A 24191-nucleotide genomic window follows, 5' to 3' on the forward strand; every position below is an offset into this window, starting at 1 on the left:
AATATACTAGGTCATCCCTGACAGGTGGTTTGGCTAACCTGTTCTTAAAAATCTCCAATTATGCAGAGACTATCAACCAATTTCACACAGATTACAAAAGGAGCAAACTAACAACTTTTGTCGAAACCTATTAACAGATCCATTATTTTATAACAAAAATCTATAAAACTTGGTTTACAACTTAAATGAGATAAGTGTAGTATTTTACACAAATACACAGTTATAAAATAGCCTGTGAAAGTCTGTAAAGCTATACTGACAAAACCTGCTACCAATCACTTTCTTCATCTTTATGATATTGATCACATATTGTAGTTGATGCTTTTCTACTCTTTGTCTTCCTGATCTGTCTTTTAAAGTCTTTGATCTCATGGTTAGGTTGAAAGTACTGTTTTTCTTACATTTAGATGTGTAACCTGTTTCTTAGTTCTCCTATCAAAACTCTACTAAATATTAAGGTTTATTCCTTCTTCCTCTTCTTCTATTTTCCTTATTTTGATATCTCATTTTTTTAGTTTAACTTTGACTACTGCTGAAGGGGTTTCTCCCTCATAAATCAAAAAAAAATTCTCAAATTATTAGGATGGTGAGAGCCAACAAAACTCTGCCAATGAACTCCAAAAAGTTCTACCAGATTGCTAAGTGGTTATTTTTTCCTCTCTCTCTCATAAAACTCTGACTTAGCCCTGGTCTACACTAGGACTTTAGGTTGAATTTAGCAGCGTTAAATCGATGTAAACCTGCACCCGTCCACATGATGAAGCCCTTTATTTCAACTTAAAGGGCTCTTAAAATCGATTTCCTTACTCCACCCCTGACAGGTGGATTAGTGCTTAAATCAGCCTTGCCGGGTGGAATTTGGGGTACTGTGGACACAATTTGACGGTACTGGCCTCCGGGAGCTATCCCAGAGTGCTCCACTGTGACCGCTCTGGACAGCACTCTCAACTCAGATGCATGATTGTTTGCTGTTGCTCTGACGCCGGGAGGGGCGACTGAGGACACGGCTTACAGGGTTGGCTTCAGGGAGCTAAAATCAACAAAGGGGGTGGCTTTACATCAAGGAGTATTTCAGGCAGGACTTCACGAAGGGTTCCAATAAGAAATGGTGCACCTAAATTATTGTTCTTATTGGAACAAGGAGGTTAGTCTGGCCTCTGATTGATACATGGCTAGATTTACCTCGCTGCACCTTCTCTGTGAGTGACTGCAGTGTGACCTAGAGGAATGAGTCCCCTAGACGGGGGGAGAGGGGGTAAGCTAATGAGTACAAAACAAATCTGGTCTATTTCTTGTTTTGATACACTCCATCTATCTTTTACATCTTTGGCTGGCAGCAGACTGTGCAGAAGGACTGCATGCCATCCACATCTCAGGGCTTCTCGGCAGAAGATGGTACAATATGACTGCTAGCCATCCTCATCTCTTGCCTGCCTGGCAGAAGATGGTACAATACAACTGCTAGCCATCCTCAACTCTTGCCTGCCTGGCAGAAGATGGTACAATACGACTGCTAGCAATCCATATCACCTGCCTGCTCACCATAAGATGGTTCAATAGGACTGACTGCAGGACTAAAGAGAATGACTTGATCAAGTCACTCCAAATTTAGTCCCTGCGCCCATGTCTGCCCAGGCGCTCCTGGCCGATGTGGCCAGGAGCACCTCGGACATGACGATGACGTCTACCAGTCCTATTGCACCGTCTGCTGCCACAAGGCAAGGGGTTGCTGCTACTGTGTAGCAATGCAGTACCGTGTCTGCCAGCACCCAGGAGACATACGGTGACGGTTACCTGAGCGGGCTCCATGCTTGCCGTGGTATGGCGTCTGCACAGGTAACTCAAGAAAAAAGGCACAAAACGATTGTCTGCCCTTGCTTTCACGGAGGGAGGGAGGGAATGGGGGCCTGACGATATGTACCCAGAACCACCCACGATAATGTTTTAGCCCCATCAGGCATTGGGATCTCAACCCAGAATTCCAATGGGCAGCGGCGACTGCGGGAACTGTGGGATAGCTACCCACAGTGCAACACTCTGGAAGTCGACTCTAGCCTCGGTACTGTGGAAGCGCTCCGCCGAGTTAATTCACTTAATGCACTTAGAGCATTTTCTGTGGGGACACACACACTCGAATATATAAAACCGATTTCTAAAAAACCGACTTCTATAAATTCGACCTAATTTCGTAGTGTAGACATACCCTTAATGAGTTAATTTTTCTATACCGGTATTTCCGCTCATTTTTGGATAGCAGGTAATAGATTTAGGGGAGTTGCTCCTCTTAACCCACCTTACTACAGTAATTTTAGGAGCAACTAGGAGATAAGTGATCAACTCTTTAAGGCATTTATAAGAAACAAAGCTTTTAGGACAACTTAATGAAAATACTCAGAGCTTATCCAACAGCCAACACCATTATCTCTCTATGATGTCTCCAGACGTCTTCCCAAATGTCTTATTTTTGGGGGCATGTCTATTAAATATGCAGAAATCCTTCCATTTGATTACATTCTCTGCAGCATTTTCCCATCCCAATACCATACATTTGTTTAATTTTAAGAAGAGGATAAAGATGTTTAACATAGTCCTCTTTAATTGTGATTACTGAGGTTTAGGGACCATTGTTCCATATGTTCAGTTCTCAGTTTTTGTGACTATGCCTATATCAACTTTACACCTTTTCATTAATATACTTATTTCCTCTAAAAGTTAGAGATTACGTTTTACAGAACGGAACGTAAGTCTGTGTTTTTTATGGATGTAGTGAGTAGTTTTTTTCCAAATTTTTCTTCTTGGTTTTGTTTAATTGTGGGACAGTGAATTGCATTAGATCACACTTTGTCACTCCTTTAGAGAGAGCTTGTTCATTAGATTATTTCTCTTCTCATTGCTCTCTATGTCATAGGTGCTGACTCCATGGGTGTTCCAGGGCTGGAGCACCCACGAAAAAAAATTAGCATGTGCTTAACACCCACTGTTAGCCATCTCCTCCCCTTGCCCTGCTGCAGTGCCTCCCAGGGTGCTTTTCTTAAGGGGACACTCAGAGGTGCCTGTTCCTGCTGGGCTGTTTGCCTGTGGCTGAACAGAAATGTTCCCCGCTGTTAGCCATGGGGAAGAGGATGGGGGGAGGGGCTAACTATGCGCTGGGGGGAGGCAAAATGCGATCTTGGAACGAAAGCACATGTGCTATGTATGTAATGTTAACAGAAAGGTTTACCATGAAAGAGTGTACCCATTGTTCTATAAAATGTCTTTTTAAATACCACTGTCCCTTTTTTTTCTCCACCAGTTGCATGTGTTTCAAGGATCACAGGATCTTCTCCTTCCCAGAGGCTAGCGAAGATTAGAAGGCGAAAAAAATGCCCTCGTGATGAAATGTTCTCTGAGCTCATGCTGTCTTCCCACACTGACAGAGCACAGACAAATGCGTGGAGGCAGACAATGTCAGAGTGCAGGAAAGCACAAAATGACCGGGAGGAGAGGTGGCGGGCTGAAGAGAGTAAGTGGTGGGCTGAAGAGAGGGCTGAAGCTGAAAGGTGGCGGCAGCATGATGAGAGGAGGCAGGATTCAATGCTGAAGCTGCTGGAGGATCAAACTAATATGCTCCAGCGTATGGTTGAGCTGCAGGAAAGGCAGCAGGAGCACAGACCGCCGCTACAGCCCCTGTGTTACCAACCACCCTCCTCCCCAAGTTCCATAGCCTCCTCACACAGACGCCCAAGAACGTGGTGGGGGGGCCTCCGGCCACCAAGCCACTCCACCCCAGAGGATTGTCCAAACAACAGAAGGCTGGCATTCAACAAGTTTTAAAGTTTTAAACTTTTGAAGTGCTTTGTGGCCTTGTCCTTCCCTCCTCCACTACCCCTCCTGGTGCTTCTCTCCTCCACCACCCCTCCTGGGCTACCTTGGTAGTTATCCCCCTATTTGTGTGATGAATTAATAAAGAATGCATAAATGTGAAGCAACAATGACTTTATTGCCTCTGCAAGCGGTGATCGAAAGGAGGAGGGGAGGGTGGTTAGCTTACAGGGAAGTAGAGTGAACCAAGGGGCAGACGGTTTCATCAAGGAGAAACAAACAGAACTTTCACACCATAGCCTGGCCAGTCACGAAACTGGTTTTCAAAGCTTCTCTGATGCGCACCGCGCCCTCCTGTGCTCTTCTAACCACCCTGGTATCTGGCTGTACATTACAAGCAGCCAGACAATTTGCCTCCACCTCTCACCCCGCCATAAACGTCTCCCCCTTACTCTCACAGATATTGTGGAGCGCACAGCAAGCAGTAATAACAGTGGGAATATTGGTTTTGCTGAGGTCTAACCGAGTCAGTAAACTGCACCAGCGTGCTTTTATATGTCCAAATGCACATTCTACCACCATTCTGCACTTGCTCAGCCTGTAGTTGAACAGCTCCTGACTACTGTCCAGGCTGCCTGTGGCTGGCTTCATGAGCCATGGCATTAAGGGGTAGGCTGGGTCCCCAAGGATAACTATAGGCATTTCAACATTCCCGAAGGTTATTTTCTGGTCTGAGAATAAAGTCCCTTCCTGCAGCTTTTGAAACAGACCAGAGTTCCTGAAGATGTGAGCGTCATGTAGCTTTCCCGGCCATCCCACATTGATGTTGGTGAAACGTCCCTTGTGATCCACCAGTGCTTGCAGCACTATTGAAAAGTAACCCTTGTGGTTTATGTACTCGCCGATTTGGTGCTCAGGTGCCAAAATAGGGATATGGGTTCCATCTATGGCCCCACCACAGTTAGGGAATCCCATTGCAGCAAAGCCATCCACTATGACCTGCACATTTCCCAGGGTAACTACCCTTGATATCAGCAGATCTTTGATTGCATTGGCTATTTGCATCACAGCAGCCCCCACAGTAGATTTGCCCACTCCAAATTGATTCTCAACTGACCGGTAGCTCTCTGGCATTGCAAACTTCCACAGGGCTATTGCCACTCGCTTCTCAACTGTGAGGGCTGCTCTCATCTTGGTATTCTTGCACCTCAGGGCAGGGGAAAGCAAGTCACAAAGTTCCATGAAAGTGCCCTTACGCACGCGAAAGTTTCGCAGTCACTGGGAATCGTCCCAGACCTGCAACACTATGTGGTCCCACCAGTCTTTGCTTGTTTCCCGAGCCCAGAATCGGCGTTCCACTGCATGAACCTGCCCCATTAGTACCATGATGCCCACATTGCCAGGGCCCATGCTTTGAGAGAAGTCTGTGTCCATGTCCTCATCTCTCACGTCACCGTGCTGACATCGCCTACTCGCCCGGTATCGCTTTGCCAGGTACTGGTGCTGCATATACTGCTGGATAATGCATGTAGTGTTTAATGTGATCCTAACTGCCAAAGTGATCTGAGCGGGCTCCATGCTTGCCGTGGTATCGCGTGTGCACAGAAAAAAGGCGCAGAACGATTGTCTGCCATTGCCCTGATGGAGGGAGGGGTAACTGACGAAATGGCTTACAGGGTTGGCTTACAGGGAATTAAAATGAACAAAGGGGGTGGCTTTCCGAGAAACTGAATGGCCCCCTCAAGGATAGAACTCAAAACTGGGTTTAGCAGGCCTTTGATTTCACAGAGGGAGGGAGGGAGGAGAAAATGAATTCAAAACAAATCTGATCTATTTCTTGTTTTGAGCCACTTCATCTATCTTTATACATCTTGCTGGCAGAAGACTGTGCAGTACATCTGCTAGCCATCGTCAACACCTGGGTGTTCGGCAAAAGACGGTGCAGTTTGACTACTAGCCATCATCTTCTGCTAGCTGCAGATTAAAAGACAGTGCGGGACTGAATCACCACGAGACGAAACAAGGGAAATGACCTGGCTGAGTCACTCCCATGTTTGCCCAGGCGCCCGGTTAAAAGAGCACCCAGGACTACGTCGATGATACTGCACTGTCTGCTGCCAAAAGGCAATAAACTGGTGCTGTGTAGTAATGCAGTACCACGTCTGCCAGCACCCAGGAGACATACGGTGATGGTTACCTGAGCGGGCTCCATGCTTGCCGTGGTATGGCATCTGTACAGGTAACTCACGAAAAAAGGAGCAAAACGATTGTCTGCCCTTGCTTTCATGGAAGGAGGGAGGGAACGGGGGCCTGACGATATGTACCCTGAACCACCCACAACAATGTTTTAGCCCCATCAGGCACTGGGATTTCTACCCAGAATTCAAATGGGTGGTGGAGACTGCGGAAACTGTGGGATAGCCACCCACAGTGCAACGCTCCGGAAGTCGATGGTTGCCTTGGTACTGTGGACACACTCTGCTGACTACATGCACTGAGAGCATTTGTGTGGGGACACACACAATCAACTGTATAAAAACGCTTTCTACAAAACCGACTTCTATAAATTCGACCTATTTTCGTGATGTAGACATACCCCTAGAGTGTAATATGGTAGGTATTTTGCACACTTAAAAGGCAGACTGTAAACCTATAGCAAACGGACTACTCATGAAAACTTGAACTTTGTCTCAATACACTCGTAATAACTGCTAATCTGATGTGATTTCCTTGGACATAACACTAGTTCCAAAAATCAGTCCCCTCATTTAGTCTGGGCTTTCAGAATTAACTACTTCAGAAACCTGGTCATATTCTGCTGGGCTCTCTTATCAAAGGCCAGAGGGATGTGAGATCAAAGTCCAAATCTTTTGTTAGGAGTCTGTTAGGCTTGCTGATGGTTCTTCAACCTGTGGAATACACGCATCTCTTCTTGGTTTTATTCTGAATACATATCTTTCCTCTGGTCTTCTGGGACTGGCCCTTTCATTTGCAGACTTGATTATGTGGAATTGACTTTTCATTCTCCTGGACCTATCTGCATTCTATTCAACACATATCCACATGAGGGTGTGATCTTTGTATACTTCATTGCTTTTCGGGCTTCCTTGTTGATTTAGGTGATGTCACCTTTATAGTGTTATAGTGTTGATATCATCCCTTGATTCTAGGGAACTGAGAGCTGCCCTCAAACATAGGTCACAAGCGTGATGATCCAGAAACATTTTTTCTTAAAAAAGCCCATTAAGGAGGTCCTTAAAAGCTGCCTCAACGTTTTGATGGGGATGTTTGTTCACCTTACTATCTCAAAAAAATGCATCATCTACACTGAGATTGTGAAAAATTTGTATATCCTAAACCAGGGATTGTCAACCTTTGGCACACAACCCGCCAGGGTAAGCCCCCTGGCTGGCTGGGCCGGTTTGTTTACCTGCCTCATCCGCAGGTTTGGCCGATCGCAGCTCCCACTGGCCGCTATTCGCCGTTCCAGGCCAATGGGGGTTGTGGGAAGCGGCGTGGTCTGAGGGATGTGCTGGCCACCACTTCCTGCAGCCCTCATTGGCCCACAATTCAAGAAGGATATTGATAAATTGGAGAGGGTTCAGAGTAGAGACATAAGAATGATTAGAGGATTAGAAAAACATGCTTTGTAACGACAGACGCAAGCAGCTCAGTCTGTGTAGCTTAACAAATAGAAAGTAATGGGGTTATTAGATAGTTTATAAGTGCCTATATGGGGAACCAAAATGTGATTATGGGCTCTTCAATCTAGCAGAAAAAAGGTTTGATCCAATGGCTGGAAGTTGAAGCTAGACAAATTCAGACTGGAAATAACACATCATTTTTTTTAACGGTTAGAGTAATTAACCATTGGAACAATTTACCAACATTGTGCTGGATTTTCCATCATGGACAATTTTTAAATAGGATGAGGGCTTTTTCTAAAAAAATATCCTCTAGGAATTATTTTGGGGCAGAATTATGGCATGTGCTTTACAAGAGTTCAGACAAGATTATCACAATGGTCCCTTTTGCACTCAGAATCTATGAAAAGACGGGCTTCTTTGAACTTCTGATAATCAGCACTTTGCCACCCTTAGGGAGGAATTTACTATCTCCACCAACAAAAGGCCAGTACTTCCCAGCCGGTCCTTCATCAGCCAGGAAGGACAGGATCCAAGACAGAGGCTGTGACACAAACTTCTCCTAAATACATCTAGAATCTCTGTAAATAGTACTGCCCAAAATTCAAGCACAAAATATCTAGTAATTAGCCCCTCCAGAAAATGAATTTTCTTCATGGTCCTAGCCAGATCTGCCCAAAGCTATGAGTGTTTATCTGCAAAGTAAAGAAAAAATGTCTTCACAACAGGAGGCATTTGCAACAGCAACCAGACAGAAAGAGTCTGGGTTATATAGGCTAGATAACACTCAGAACAGATCTGCTGAATAAGAGTCTTAGCATATTTGCATCTCAGAGACATAGCATAAGAATTTAAAAAAAAAAGATCTTCATGACACAAGCTATCAGCTTCAGAGCAAGTGACTTCTGACACTCCCTCTTCCATTAGTTGTTACAGGGAACCCACAAATCATAGTGATATGTTAGGGTGTTGGATCATATTAAAGAAGTTCTGTATTAAAATCACAAATGAGTTTGATTCCCCAGAGTTTAAATTCCAGGGTATTACTAATTAAGAGGTCTCTTGGTTTTTGGTACTGTTTCTCTCCCTCTATGTGTGAAACTTGCAAGCTGCTAATTGTGTTAGTACATTCTAAGACAGGGTCTGTTCTCAAAGCAATTCACAGAGAGAGAGACTCAAAGCAATACTCTAACAACAGAAACAGCACCCAGAGACTCCCCACCCTTTTGTTGTATTAACAATTGTGATTAAAATAGAGATAGAGGATGTATGTGGATGGATGCTTGGTGTGGATAATAACTGAATGATCAGGGAGGTGCCAGCCTAAGAATCCAGTGTCCATCGGCTGAAGAAGGCGTCAAGTGGAAATAACCAGAGGACCCCACCCGGAGGGCAGACTGGAATCCACCCAACAGCCTCAAGAATGGGAGAACCAAAGAACAAGATAACATCTTGGAGCCGTCAGGAATGTGCTATCTGCTGATTGATTCAGCAACAGCATGATGAAGCAATTCCCATAGACTGGCATAGGAAGAAATTCCTATAAAAATAGACTCTAAAAAGTGAGAACTTTGGGGTCTGATTCTGCAAACCAACTTCCAGGAGCATCAGATGAGCATCTGACAAGGCCCTGCTCCCTCCTCATGTCCAGGCCACCTGGCCAGTGACTTGGCATGAGCAACTCTAAGGCTGGTAACTATGATAACAACCTTGCAGAACCTGTGTGTGTGTGTGTGTGTGTGTATGTTTGTATGAATGAATGAATGTGAGAATAAATTTGAGATTGAATGGAATGTTATAACTATAACTAACTGCTTACTATGATCCTTTCTGTATTCACAATAAATGTGGTATTTTGCCTTTTTCCCTTTAATAAGATCCTGCTGGTTTTTATTTTATTGGTACAACATTTTGGTGGAGAATTGCGAAAGGGGGAATATTGGTAAAAAACCTCAGTTATTGTAAATATTGGTGTGCACACCGCCAGCTCTAGTGAGCTAGGTATTTCTATTAGGTTAACCAGACCTGCTGGCCTCCGAGAAGGTAGCAGGGGACCTGCTGGCCTCCGAGAAGGTAGCAGGAAAAACAGATTAAACCAGACCTGCTGGCCTCTGAGAAGGTAGCAGGGGACCTGCTGGCCTCCGAGAAGGTAGTAGGGAAAACAGATTAAACCAGACCTGCTGGCCTCCGAGAAGGTAGCAGGGGACCTGCTGGCCTCCGAGAAGGTAGCAGGGAAGAACAGGCTAACCGGACCTGCTGGCCTCCGAGAAGGTAGCAGGGAAGAACAGGTTAACCGGACCTGCTGGCCTCCGAGAAGGTAGCAGGGAGAAACAGGTTAGCCAGACCTGCTGGCCTCCAAGAAGGTAGCAGGGAGAAATAGGTTAACTGGACCTGCTGGCCTCTGGGAGGGTAGCAGGGGACCTGCTGGCCTCCGGGAAGGTAGCAGGGGAAAAACGCATAGATTAAGCTATGATTTCAGAATCTAGGCTGTGTCACTTGCTAAGTAATACCAGCAGTGACAAAGAGATTGAAATATCCATGTTAAGATGTTTAAAAGAAAACAGGGTAAGCCAGTACTAGAGGGAGGAATGGAGTCAGAAGGAACTCCAACCTCACCTTTTGTTAAAGAAATTACACCTTTTAAACAAATCCTTCAAAAATTTGGGCACAGTCCTTGGACTAAACAAGCCCTAGCTGATGTCTGCACTATTTCGGACCTAGAGGATAGATTGGCTCAGTATATCCTCATATACAAACCTTCTAGTGCTGCCAAAAGAGATGCAGCAGCAATTTGGTTGTTGTGGGAGGCATGTAAGGATTCTTCTCTCCGCTTGTCTTCATGTAAAGAGGAAAAGGCACAAATGGAAAAGGGAGCAGACAATTGGAAGGTGCTGGCTACAAATATCCAAAGCCAGCTGAAAATAGTGAAAGAGGCACTCCAGGAATACAAAAAGAGTGAAAAAGTTAACTCTGCAGAGGCTGGAGGGAGGCAGGTAAAGGGGGAGAAGGTCCTATGTACGGCACCCCCAGGCATAATTACAAAGAGAAAAGAGAGTAAAAAAAAAAAAAAAAAAGTTAACTCTGCAGAGGCTGGAGGGAATTAAGCAGTTAAACTTTGTATTTCACCCAAACAACTTTTAACCGAAAATGTTAAAAAGGAAAAGTGTTAGAGCATTCTTGGTTTCTTTGCAGCCATTCTGAAAGAAAAATGGGCCCTTTTCCAAAGGAATGTCTGTAAATTAGCCAGGCAAAAATAAACTATCTGATTAAAATAATTTGACTGGACAATTTAGTCAAATTTGCTAAAAGAACATAAGAGGGTTCTATTGGAACTTAACTGCCTCAAATGTATAAAGGGAATGTAAGATGTAAAAAACAGAGCAGTGTGGAAGGGATGTTAAGGAAAAGAAAATGTGTATGTATCTGTCTGTGTGTGTGTAAATATGTAAAGTTCTAAGGACCAGTTAGTTTTGGTTTTGTTTTAAATAATGCCACTAAAAATCTATTTGACTCTTTAATTCAAAGTTGCAAAACTGACAGACCTTTTTGCTAGACACAGGTAATTAGTGTTGTTTGGCTTTGGGATTTGGCATTTAACCCTTAAAAGGTAACTCAATGCTTTACAAAATTTAAAATGTTTTTAAGTTGTGGCTGCAGCAGGGCAGTCAAAATCAGGAGAATATAAAAAAAAAAATTTTGGATTCTTTTTGTTTGTTTGTTTTTGTAACAAAATAGCAGATGAGAGTTGTAGAAAAAAAAAATTAAAAAAAGACAGTGCCTCTCTGAAGCAACAGCAGGGGTGAGGTGCACAAAACAAAAAGAAGCAATGTTAGAAACACTGAGTCTTAAAATGGCTCTGAGTAATCAGACTGTCACTTTGATAAAGGTACATGAAAACTCTGTAAGCAAAAAAAGAAATAGTGACACCTTATGTAAAAATGGATCTGGATAATGTTATAGAAGTTAAACTATGGAAGGAATGTGCATTTGCCCCAGAACATGTGCAGGGTATATTGTAGAAGGGGCAAAAGAAATGCAAACATACCATGCTACTTAATTAAAATGCTATTAGGGCTCCAAAGGGAGCCACAATAGGTTGGGTTTTCTTTTTCAGATTGCTGTGTGTTTTGGAAGCAGAAGTTAAAAGTAATCAAAACTCTGGTGAAAGTTGATTGTGTCCCTTTTAAGATAGAGTCTCTGAGCTGCTGATGGCTTTAAATCCAAAAGCAGGAAGTTTCTGTGAAAATGCAAATTACCTAAATGATAAAGGAAGGAAAGAACTAGCAGCACAAAGGAGCTGCAGATAAAGGACATACCTGGTCAGCAAACAAATTGTCTAAATAAAAGGCATGGGATAACAAGATAATTTTAATAAATGTAATGATAATAAGTATCCCTGTAACAACGTATAGTGTGTATGATTTTTGGAAAAATCCTTTAAGGTCGTGTGGTAATGATGCTTCTCAGTTATTACCTGTAAATAAAACTTAAAGCTTAACACAGCAGGAAAAACATTATAAACTCGGTCTGCTGTATAAGAAGGAAAACTCAGGGATTTAATGACTAAACAGTGGGATAATTTCCCCATAACCCTTAAAAGATAAAAGCCTTTGAAACCTGGCCTGCCTATAGAACAAAAACAGGAAAATATGGGGGCAATTTCTCTGTTTTGCCTGCAATCAGCACGGGTATTTGTAAAAGAAATACTTTAAGCAATAATCTGCCACCCCAAAAGGGGTAGAAACATGTTCTTTTTGTCTTTCAGAAAATCAGGAAAAGCTGCCAGCTGAAAAGCAACCCAATACCATGAATCTACTGTCACAACAGAAATTGTGTTCTGTGTTCTATGTTTTGTCTTGTGTTTTGTGTTGTTGCTAGCACTGTTGTGTGTTTAAAAAAAAAATACTGAAGACCTGCAGGAACTTAAAAATAAATTAAGCTTTCTGTCCCAGCTACAGGACAGCCTGATACAAAAACAAGTACATGCCAATGTAGACTTGGTCCAAATTGGTCTGGGTAACCTAAAAGGCCAATGGAATCTTTAGTAATGGCTTAATACTACCACATGGCTTATCCATAAGAAAAAAATATATATATTAGAAATAGGAAACTACACAGCCATAGCTATGGGATGCACTGAAATACAGATACTTGCACTAGCTACTTTGGAACACAAAATGTTCTGGGTCATATTGGGAAATATTAAGGGTTTTTTGATGCATTTGTTAAAAAAAAAAGAGATCATTGTTTGACACCTATCAATATGAATGGATGCAATATGTTTCCACTATTGTAAACCAGACTTGTTAATGGGAGAAATTGTTGTCAAAATTGCACACCAACAGTCCCTGGAGGCAAAGGTATTGAAGGTTAACCCACTCCCCATATTACACATGGGATCCTTTTGGCTACCCTGGACCTTGAGCCAGTGGGCTGGGGAGGGAGGGAAGCTATTGGACACTAGAGGTTGTACCGAATGGACTCCTCAAAAGTGGGTGTGCCTCACCTTGCCTGTTGCCCCAGAACCTTGTAGTAAAGATACATCACTAGGATCATGTATGTGGCATGAATTGGAATCACAAACTCAAATTGCCTCACAGTACTTTCTCTTGAATAGGCTACATAGAAAGTGACACTGACGATTATAAATCTTAGTGTCAAAAGGGGGATTATGTTGGATCATATTAAAGAAGTTCTGTATTAAAATCACAAATGAGTTTGATTCCCCAGAGTTTAAATTCCAGGGTATTACTAATTAAGAGGTCTCTTGGTTTTTGGTACTGTTTCTCTCCCTCTATGTGTGAAACTTGCAAGCTGCTAATTGTGTTAGTACATTCTAAGACAGGGTCTGTTCTCAAAGCAATTCACAGAGAGAGAGACTCAAAGCAATACTCTAACAACAGAAACAGCACCCAGAGACTCCCCACCCTTTTGTTGTATTAACAATTGTGATTAAAATAGAGATAGAGGATGTATGTGGATGGATGCTTGGTGTGGATAATAACTGAATGATCAGGGAGGTGCCAGCCTAAGAATCCAGTGTCCATCGGCTGAAGAAGGCGTCAAGTGGAAATAACCAGAGGACCCCACCCGGAGGGCAGACTGGAATCCACCCAACAGCCTCAAGAATGGGAGAACCAAAGAACAAGATAACATCTTGGAGCCGTCAGGAATGTGCTATCTGCTGATTGATTCAGCAACAGCATGATGAAGCAATTCCCATAGACTGGCATAGGAAGAAATTCCTATAAAAATAGACTCTAAAAAGTGAGAACTTTGGGGTCTGATTCTGCAAACCAACTTCCAGGAGCATCAGATGAGCATCTGACAAGGCCCTGCTCCCTCCTCATGTCCAGGCCACCTGGCCAGTGACTTGGCATGAGCAACTCTAAGGCTGGTAACTATGATAACAACCTTGCAGAACCTGTGTGTGTGTGTGTGTGTGTGTATGTTTGTATGAATGAATGAATGTGAGAATAAATTTGAGATTGAATGGAATGTTATAACTATAACTAACTGCTTACTATGATCCTTTCTGTATTCACAATAAATGTGGTATTTTGCCTTTTTCCCTTTAATAAGATCCTGCTGGTTTTTATTTTATTGGTACAACAAGGGTGAAGCCAGGGAAGAGACTGCCAAGAGACCTTTCTGCCTGTTATTGAGTACAAAAAAGATCATTATGGAGTTGTCACAAAATACTGCTGAGCATTCATCTGGCAGTAACTTATTTTTGCTTCAGAACCCTCTGGAAGCACTCAGATTCTGTTAGCTTCAAAGGGTGAAAACAAGACCTCTGCTGTGAGAGAAAATATGGGTCCCAACTAGAGCTGGTTGAATATTTTTTGTAAAACAAAAAAATGGCTTTGTGGGAGGAGGGGAGGTTGTTTTGCTAGCAGAAATTTTCACCAGAAAATATCTATTTTCTCTACCATTTTGGTTTTCAAAGAAAACATTCTAAATACAAATTTGTGAATTTTGCTTTGTTTCATTTTGCTGTGAGAAATGCCACAGTCTTTTTTCTTTTTAGGAGAAAATAAAAGGTGAGATAAAATGGGTTTTTCCTCATTCACTGAAATAATTTTGCTCCAGTCTTAACCTCATACTGTAGGAGGTAATGATCAGTCCATGACATCATTATCTTTCATTATAAGGGGGTTGAGAGGGTCAGGACACCATCACTACTGCCAGCACTAGCCCTTTAGATATTGTGTTTAACAGCTCTATTTTTAGGGTGTTTTATGAACCTTTTGTCAAATTGACTTAATATTTTCTTCCAATAGACTACCTCAATCCCAGAAGTAACATAATTTTGATTTTGTCTGTACATGAGGGATGAAAAAGGGGACCAAACTGGGTGTATGGGGGGAAACAATTTCAACCATAACTTTCTTTGGTCGGTGCTGCTTATTTATGTATTTTTGAAATGAAAATAATATAAATTTCAATAATGTAAGCACTGCTGCATGGGAAATCAATGTCAGAGAAGCAGTTACTATAAACACATATTACTGTAATCTAACATTTTCTAATTGTTCAGAATCTAAATGCTAAATAGATTCAAATTATTCATTTCTATAAAATATGATCCTGGAGTGGTTTCTGTATGAAGAATGTGTGTTTCCAATTTTCCTGCATTCTCGTGCTTTTTTTTAGATTTTTGTTTAATTTAAAGGGGATCAAACCAAGCACATCTGAATAATCTTAAATAAAAATATAATCACTTTCAATTCAGAAATAATTAATTAATAATTTGATTAGAATTCAAAATTACCTCGGCAAATAGGAGATTTGGTCTGAAATCAACAAGATAAAATTTAATAAAAACAAGTAAAAAATACTACACTTAGGGAGGAAAAATCAAATGCACAAATACAAAATGAGGACAAACTGGCTAGGTAGTGTACTACTGAAAATGATCCGGGGGTTAACATGGATCATACACTGAACATGAACCAACAAGTGATGCAGCTGCTTACTGTACTCTAGCTCCATCCCTCACACATGCAACCTGCCCAAGAAGAATTCATAACTGGGTTTCAGGAAGGACACAGGTGATATAGAGCTACACACGCTGACTTTATATTACCTGGGGACATCCCTTATGTCAGTGAAATCCCCAGCATAACCTTTGTGTTGCTCTGGGAGCACAGAGAGTTGGGAGCCAAGATCTGACCCTCTGTATACTGGCACTTGGGGTGCTCTAGCAAAGCAGCAATCTGACATCTTGTTCCTATATAATTAATACAGAAAACTTCACATTTTTTCACCACTGGATGTAAGCAGAAAGACTGGTTGTACCAAAAGCTCCATTCCAGATAGCTCGCCGTACTGAAAATACAGTTTCCTCTCTCCTTTTCTTTCTGAATAATATGTTCAATCCATTTCTGCATCCCTCAGTGGTATATTTAGTCAGACTATTTTGCTTACTGTGCTGCTAAATGAGACTATTACTGCTCTCAGTAAACTGTATCTAGACCACCTACCTCTCCTGCTAATTCCCATCATGTAATTAGACAATCCTAGTATCTTTGTTCTTAGATCACAGAATCATTTTTTTCACAATAGACATCAGAATTACAAAACTATTCACCATAAGATAATCTCATCACTAGCCCTTGGAGCATTGGCCTTCTTTGGATAGAGAAGATAAATGGTCTCCTGCATCTACACATTTTAAAAAATCTAATAGATCAAAATACATCACACACTGATTCTTCCATCTTCCTCTTCATTATTGTCAACATGATTCCTGGGTGTTTACAAAAACTTTTTAATAACTAAAAATATTTCAATTGAAATATAAAAATATGGATCTATTTTTGATTATATTTCCTTAAGAAGGTCTTGGGGGAGAAATAAGGGAAATAGGGTGTAAAAGGTGTTAAGAAGACTGTAAGGTATAGAAGAGCTGAGAGTTAAAGGTCTCAATCACATAAGAAAGTTGGACTGGGAGTTTAAGTATCTTGAAGTCAATGCACATCCTGACATTTCAATTGTATTAAAGAAATATGAAGTTCTAAAGTCTAGATATCCTGGGGAAAATCCTCTCATGACCTACCTGCCAAAAATCAGAGCCAGTCTGAGTTGGCCAGCTATAACTAAGAGCTAAAGAGCAAAGTGTTTTGATTCAATTTGAATGGGCAACATCAGATAACTGCGTGATTCCAAACAATCCACAACATTTCTACATTTGACTGTAAATGTTCCTTATAAGCAGAATTTTGGAATGAATCTTTCAACTTCATTCATTCATTCCTGAATTCTAATTAAATGTTAGATTGAATTCATTTACTCTAAATGTACCACAATCCAAAAATACAACTTTCCCCTCAGCCTAAACAGTTCATTAACAATTGTATTTCAAACTCAAAATAATACTCTCATAATGGAATGATAGTCAAATATCAAAGTATAAAGACAGAATAAGAAAAAAGATTATAAAATTATCTTTACACAAACCTATGTTTTATCTTTAAATATAGTTTGTGATTTAACATAAAAAACACTTTGAATGTTTTTAAATAATTTCACCTTTACCACATAGGAGAGGATGCATCAACACTATTTTAAGCCTTTAAGTGATATTCCTAAATTTAAATGATTTAATTGTTACATTTATGCTAATGAGAGTGTTCTCCAAACACTAATTACAATCTTGTTGCTGAAACCAGGCTATAATATACATTACAATAGTTATATTTATCCACTTTGTAGGGTAATTAGCATTAAGAGGAACAACATATTGGGAAACAGCAATTTACAGTGACAAAAATTGCTACACTAGAATTGCATACTGTCCTTTGGAGATTTCAAGCAGTACCCTGAATGCAAATTTTGATGGGTCATTAGTTTTCATTAATGGTAGTTTGAGTACTTAGGAAGACAACTATGCATTGCACTTAGCACTGGGCAAATTGCCTAGATATATTTCATATATTACTGTTAATGTAATGAAGTGTTATGGCAATTAGAAGACTGATGGTTTGGAAAATTTAGGTACATGTAACTGAGTATTTTTGAACTAAGTAGCACCTCTCACTACAGAAGTAAATGGGACTATTTGTATAGCTAACCACTACTGATGCCATTTTGTTAAATTAATTCAAGACCTTATCAAAATCCAGTAGTTGATCGATCAGTTATATCAAATTAGTAATCCAATATAACTGAAATTACAAAACAAATATATCTTATAGTTCAGGCATTTTCTATATGAAATATTAAAAGTATAGTAATTTTACTAGACTTTGGAATGTACTGTAATATGACTAGTAAAATAAATACAAATATTGATTCATTTTCAAAAGGTCATCCTGCTAATGTATTAATTCCTATTAAAAGGCATATGTTGATGCTTTTGAAATGCTCCTGCTTGAAGTTCCTCAAAGGCTTCTTCAAAACTTCAGAAACGGACTTCAATGAGACACTGCTAAATTGGAATTAATTTGCAAACTGGATACAATTAACTTAGGCTTGAATAAAGACTGGGAGTGGATGTGTCATTACACAAAGTAAAACTATTTCCCCATGTTTATCCCCCCCTGCCCCCCACTGTTCCTTAGAAGTTCTTGTCAACTGCTGGAAATGGCCCACCTTGATTATCACTACAAAAGGTTTTTCCCCCCCACTCTCCTGCTGGTAATAGCTCACCTTACCTGATCACTCTCCTTACAGTAAGAAGAAAATAGTCTCTAAGGTGCCACAAGTACTCCTTTTCTTTTTGCAAATATAGACTAACAAGGCTGCTACTCTGAAACCTCTCGTTACAGTGTGGCACCTACTCAGTCTCACCAGCCTTAGCTGTTTTTTTGCCTTGGTGAGATGGCCTTGGGTAAAACAGTCCCTCTTGGCTGCACAGGGGCAGTCCGTATTTCTCTCAGCCAGTGTTTTGGCTTTTTTTTCTCCCTTATGGGAGGGAATGCAGCCTCCCCTCCTGGAGAAGCTTGCTCGCTTGCTGCTACTCGCCTACTGATAGCTTGACTCCTTCCCTCTCTCTCTTTCCCCCCCTTCTCCCAACAGGGGAGGGTTTAAAAGAATCCAAATGGGTCCTGATTCTGTGCCTAAAGAGGCCATACTCTGCTAAATCAGATGTTGCAACACTGAACGCAGTAGTGCCTAAATATCTTTAAAAATCTGGGCCAAAATCCATAATATGGGCTTTAAAAAAAATCTAGACATCCCGACAAAAGAGATAACTAACTGAGAAAAGGAAGAAGTATTAATATAAAAAGATATTATTTTATTTTGGAAAGATGCAAATATATATATTAAATTTATTTTAAAAATATGTAGCAGCAAGTATCACATGGTAACATGAACTAACTGCACTCTATTAATTCTTAATGTAAGAAGAACATGAAGCGTTTCTATTCTGATAGTACCAACAAACTGTTTAATCTGAAAGCATTGACTCTCTTGATCTCAATATTGGTAACAATTGCTGAGAGTCTCAACTGCAGACTTCAGGCAGATATATAATCTAGGAGGACATCACAGTGAAAGTATGAACAAATATCCTTATTCCCGTCATAAAATACCTCCTATAGTTCTCTAAAGGAAAGACAATGTTTTTGTTCTATTAGCATTGATTTATATAAAAGACCTCAGTTATAATCAAGTCAGTGAAATTATACATTAAACATCTTTGAATCTTTTTAAGAAAAGAGTTAAAATACACAAAGATCTTTTTTCCTCAGTTGATTTCCACAGCACACAAAATTTAATATGAAAATATGATTCTGATATTGAACCTATTTTAGCAAATTGCCAGTGGAAACATATTAATATTGGTTTGTATTTATGCTGTGGCAAAAACTCTGAAGTTCAGCTGATACTCCATGTATTATTATTCAATATTAGTAATTAAATGCCAGCTATGAAACCACCTATTTTATCTGTATGTATAAACATAAGCAAAAATATGGGCAGATATCTCTATACATACGAACATAAATCAAGTTTATTAAACACACCTGATTTCACATAGCTAAAACCAACATCACTGATTTATATGAACTCAGCTGGAGATAGAGGGGTGAACATAGGGAGAATTTTGTAAATCTTTCAAAAACTGCCCAGTGGGCTATAAGCTATTCTGAGGTGGGTTGTGTTCTCTCTCTCTGTTTTTTCATGTGAAAAAATTCAAAATGTCTGTTTTGTTCTGATGCAGGACAGAAAACAAACAAAAAAACCCTTAAGTCTTTATTTTTTTCGCCAGGGCAGGAAAATAATTCTCGTCACCAGGAGAGTCTTAGTCATCAGTATCCTAGTGTCACCTCCCAGCTCCCTTAATTTTTTCAGTGTTCAGCTTTTCTAGTTAGATGTCCTGCCTCTGTTAAATATCTTTATGTTTTTAAAGCATATATAAGACTTCAATAAGTGGACCTTAAGTTCAACTTGGGGGGCTCATGAAGAAGGGTGATGGGCCATGACCATAAAAGGGATTCAGTTTGCCTCTGGGGGAGGACAGGAGAAGTCTCCGTCTTCCTTAGAGCAAAGGGATAATGCCTGCCTTTAGCCTTCACACAGGGAGGATTGAAGTCTCCTTGCACACCTCCTCACTGCTATACAAAAATCAGTGACAATATGGCTCACAGGTTTTATTGTCACCATTTTGCATTGAGAACTCATTTCTAATTTGCTGTCCACTATCAATCCAAGCTCTTGTGCAGTTGTCACAGTATTGCTTCAAGAACTTCTCTCCCATTTAAAAAATGTCCATATTTTGAATAGATATCTCCCACAGGTATTCCGTGTTTTAGTTTGAACTGAATCATACGTAGTTTTTTCCTGACCACATTTCTAACCTTCCTAGACATTTTCTTTTAGACTATACAGTTTTTTGCAGTACTTCCCTCCCCAGGTAAAAGAGACAATGCTTATATCTGATGGAGGAGGAAAATGTGTTAGAGCAAGAGAGACAACTCTTAAATCCTTATTTCCCCAATTCAGAGTCCACCATGCAGTCAGAGCCAACGGGGGACGGGACGGGACGGGGGACGACTAATGTAACACATATTTGTTTGTTTTGCTGGATTTCTTTAAGAATAACAAATGTTAACACTAAGATAAGTAGTTTAATTATTTATAAACTTGTAGGAAAGCATTGTGCAGAAGAGAAAGGTATGGAGACAAGCTCCTAAGCAGCTTTATCTGTTAGGAAGAGAGGAAAGAATTGTTATTCAGGGCAAGGCTATTTAGACACCCTCTGCCCCTTCGCCACAGTACTTTTTGATACTGCTCAAAAGGATTCTGTTAGTGCCTGTGACTCCCTGGAGACATATTTATTAAGGTAAACATAGCAGTTTAGGCTTAAGTATAGAAAACAATTAAGTGGTAGTTTAAAACTTTTTTTTTAATTTTTATCTTCGCATTAGGTGTTGGGGTTTTTTTTAGGAAAAAACGGATAGCAGTATAAATTTGGAATGTAGATGAGAAATAATACTATTTGAATAAAATAAAAATATATATGAAACTTTAAAATGTATATAGAATGTCAAATCATTTAGAAATATGTATCTTTATAGTAAGAGGCTTTAAGTTCAGACTTCTATGACCTCTGAAACCACTTAGCTGAAATTTAAATATGTGTGTGTGTGTGTGTGTGTGAGTGTGTAAAATCACGGGTGAAGTTCATTTCAAGTGTACTACTTGCGCTAGTACAGCAGTAACTTTTCCAAGCATTTTTCAGGTCACAATTAATTAGTAGCCAATCAATATAAAGCATAAGTAATACCGTACCCCAGCACTTACCCATGATGGTTAAAGCTGTAGCTTTTGTTAATTCTTCCTTCATTGACTCTATTATTTCTAAATTACCACCATCCTGGTTGCATCTATTTATGGTTCCATTTCCTGAACTGATCCAATAAAGCTTGTCCTCCAGATAATCTATAGATAGACCTGTAATTAATTTATACAATTAAAACATAATTGTGGCCTCTTAACATGTAATTTGAATTCATATTTAGGCTATTTTTATCAAAGAAAAGCATATTCAAAGATTTTGAGCCAGTAACAAAGAAATCTAAATGTAAAATGTTCTCTTGTTTTAATGTATGTTACAAAAGCAAAGATGAAAGCACAGTAAAATAGACAATTTACAATGAAAAATAGCTTGAGATAGATTTAATTCTATTCATATTTCCTCCTCACAAATGTAAATTTATCTGTAACTGACTAATGGAAGGACATTTTGTGGCAGTGAACAACTAGCTGGATGAGCTGAGGTCCTAGGAGAGGTCATTAACTAACAATAAATGCCCCAAAGAGGCCATTATTGCTATTACAAACTGTAAAAGTACAAAATAGGGAAAACATTGTAATCACCTGTGTATTCAAAACTGGAAGAGAAATGACATTTCTTTTAAGGCTGCTGATTAATTGCAGTTAACTCATGCGATTAACTAAAAAAAATTAATCACGATTAATCACAGTTTTAATAGCCCTGTTAAACAATAGAATACCAATTGAAATATATTAAATATTTTGGATGTTTTTCTACATTTTTGTATATATTGTATTCTGTGTTGTAATTGAAATCAAAGTGTATATTATTTTTTATTACAAACATTTGTGCTGTAAAAATTATAAACAAAAGAAATAGTATTTTTCAATTCACCTCATACAAGGACTGTAGTGCAATTTCTTGGTCGTGAAAGTGCAACTTACAAATGTAGATTTTCTTTTTTATTACATAACTACACTCCATAACAAAACAATGTAAAACTTCAGAACTACTTCTCGTTCAATCAATCGCTAAGACAAATAAGTTTGTTTACATTTACCAGAGATAATCCTGCCCTCTTCTTATTTACAATATCACCAGAAAGTGAGAACAGACATGTGCATGGCATTTTTGTTGCCGGCATTGCAAGATATTTACTTGCCAGATATGCTAAATATTCATATGCCCCTTCATGCTTCGGCCACCATTCCAGAGGACATGCTTCCATGCTAATGATGCTTGTTAAAAAAAATAATGTGCTAATTAAATTTGTGACAGAACTCCTTGGAGGAGAATCGTATGTCCCTGCTCTGTTTTACCCGCATTCTGCATATATTTCATGTTATAGCCGTCTTGAATGATGACCAGCACATGTTGTTCATTTTAAGAACACTTTCACTGCAGATTTCACAAAATGCAAAGAAGGCACAATGTGAGATTTCTAAGCATAGATATCCTTATTCTAAGGATAAGATTTAAGAATCTGAAGTGACTTGCAAAATCTGAGAGGGACGAAGTGTGGAGCATGCTTTCAGAAGTCTTAAAAGAGCAAGACTCTGATGCAGAAACCACAGAACCCAAACCATCAAAAAAGAAAATCAACCTTCTGCTGGTGCCATCTGACTCAGATAATGAAAATGAACATGCGTCGGTCGACACTGCTTTGGATTGTTATCAAGCAGAACCCGACATCAGCATGGATGCATGTCCCCTGGAATGATGATTGAAGCATGAAGGGACATATGAATCTTTAGCACATCTGGCATGTAAATATCTTGCGACGACGGTTACAACAGTGCCATGAGAACACCTATTCTCACTTTCAGGTGATATTGTAAACAAGAAGCAGGAAGCATTATCTCCTGCAAATATAAATAAACTTGTTTGTCTGAGTGATTGGCTGCACAAGAAGTAGGACTGACTGGACTTGCAGGCTCTAAAATTTTACATTGTTTTATTTTTGAATGCAGGGTTTTTTTTTTGTAAATAATTATACATTTATAAGTTCAACTTTCATGATAAAGAGATTGCACTACAGTACTTGTATTAGATGAATTGCAAAATATTATTTATTTTATTTTTTACAGTGCAAATACTTGTAATCAAAAATAAATATAAAGTGAGCACTGTACCTTTGTATTGTGTTGTAATTGAAATCAATATATTTGAAAATGTAGAAAACATCCAAACATTTTAAAATAAATGGTATTCTATTATTAACAGTGCAATACTCATGCAATTAATTGCAATATTTTTTTTTAAATTGTGCAATTAATCATGATTAATTTTTCTAATTGTGCGATTAATGGCAGTTATTTTTTTTAATCATTTGACAGCCCTATTTTTCCCCTCCATGTACATACAAGATTATATTTGCAATACTGGAGGCCCTTAAAAGATTAGAAATTTAACCAAGAAGAAAGCAAAACTTCTTACTAGATTAATGATACTAATTAAAATTCTACTTCAAATTATGTTAACCAGAATTAGACACTCAAGACAAGATATACAGAAATACTTTCAAAATGTTATACTGACCAGATGAAGAAAATAAAATGCTTGCCAGACCTAATCAAATCATTGCAATAGAGGGAAAAAAATATGGCAAAGTGAAAAATATGAGATGATGGTCTTGCAGAATTCTCCTCCTGAAAGGAGAAGACTATTTCCAATCTTATAGTAATTGCAGCACACCTCTATGATGGAAAGCTGACTTTAAAAAAAGAGCAGAACAACTGTGAAAATCATTCCCTGTGTCTTTGATGATAAAATTTGATGTGAAAATATATGCTACAATGTTGGTGGACAGAACAGGAATTGGAGGGTATGGTTTGATAAAGAGACCAATAATATAAGGGTGGGGGTGAGGGGGTAGCACACCTCACAGGTAGCAGAAATAAGATGGTCCTGCAGCAGCAGTAACTCTCAGAAAGTTAGTTTTCAGTATAATCAAATGGAAATATGAGTCGGTTCTGGTGATGTTTGTCTCCGATGACACAGAAGAAAGATGATGCCAA

At 39.5% G+C, this 24191-nt stretch overlaps 1 protein-coding gene across 8 annotated transcripts in view; it reads right to left on the minus strand.

Annotated features, from left to right (window-relative positions):
* The window catches only part of LRP1B (LDL receptor related protein 1B), a 1329376-nt gene that overhangs the window by 429560 nt on the left and 875625 nt on the right, over positions 1 to 24191 (minus strand). For all 8 annotated transcript variants that reach the window (XM_078847919.1, XM_078847920.1, XM_078847917.1 and 5 more), the window contains one exon: positions 21201 to 21350. In XM_078847919.1, the coding sequence (XP_078704045.1) occupies positions 21201 to 21350 (150 nt within the window). The remainder of the gene's footprint in view (positions 1 to 21200; positions 21351 to 24191) is intronic.

The sequence above is a fragment of the Lepidochelys kempii genome, chromosome 11 (genome assembly GCF_965140285.1).
Source record: "Lepidochelys kempii isolate rLepKem1 chromosome 11, rLepKem1.hap1, whole genome shotgun sequence".
Classification (NCBI taxonomy): Eukaryota; Metazoa; Chordata; order Testudines; family Cheloniidae; genus Lepidochelys; species Lepidochelys kempii.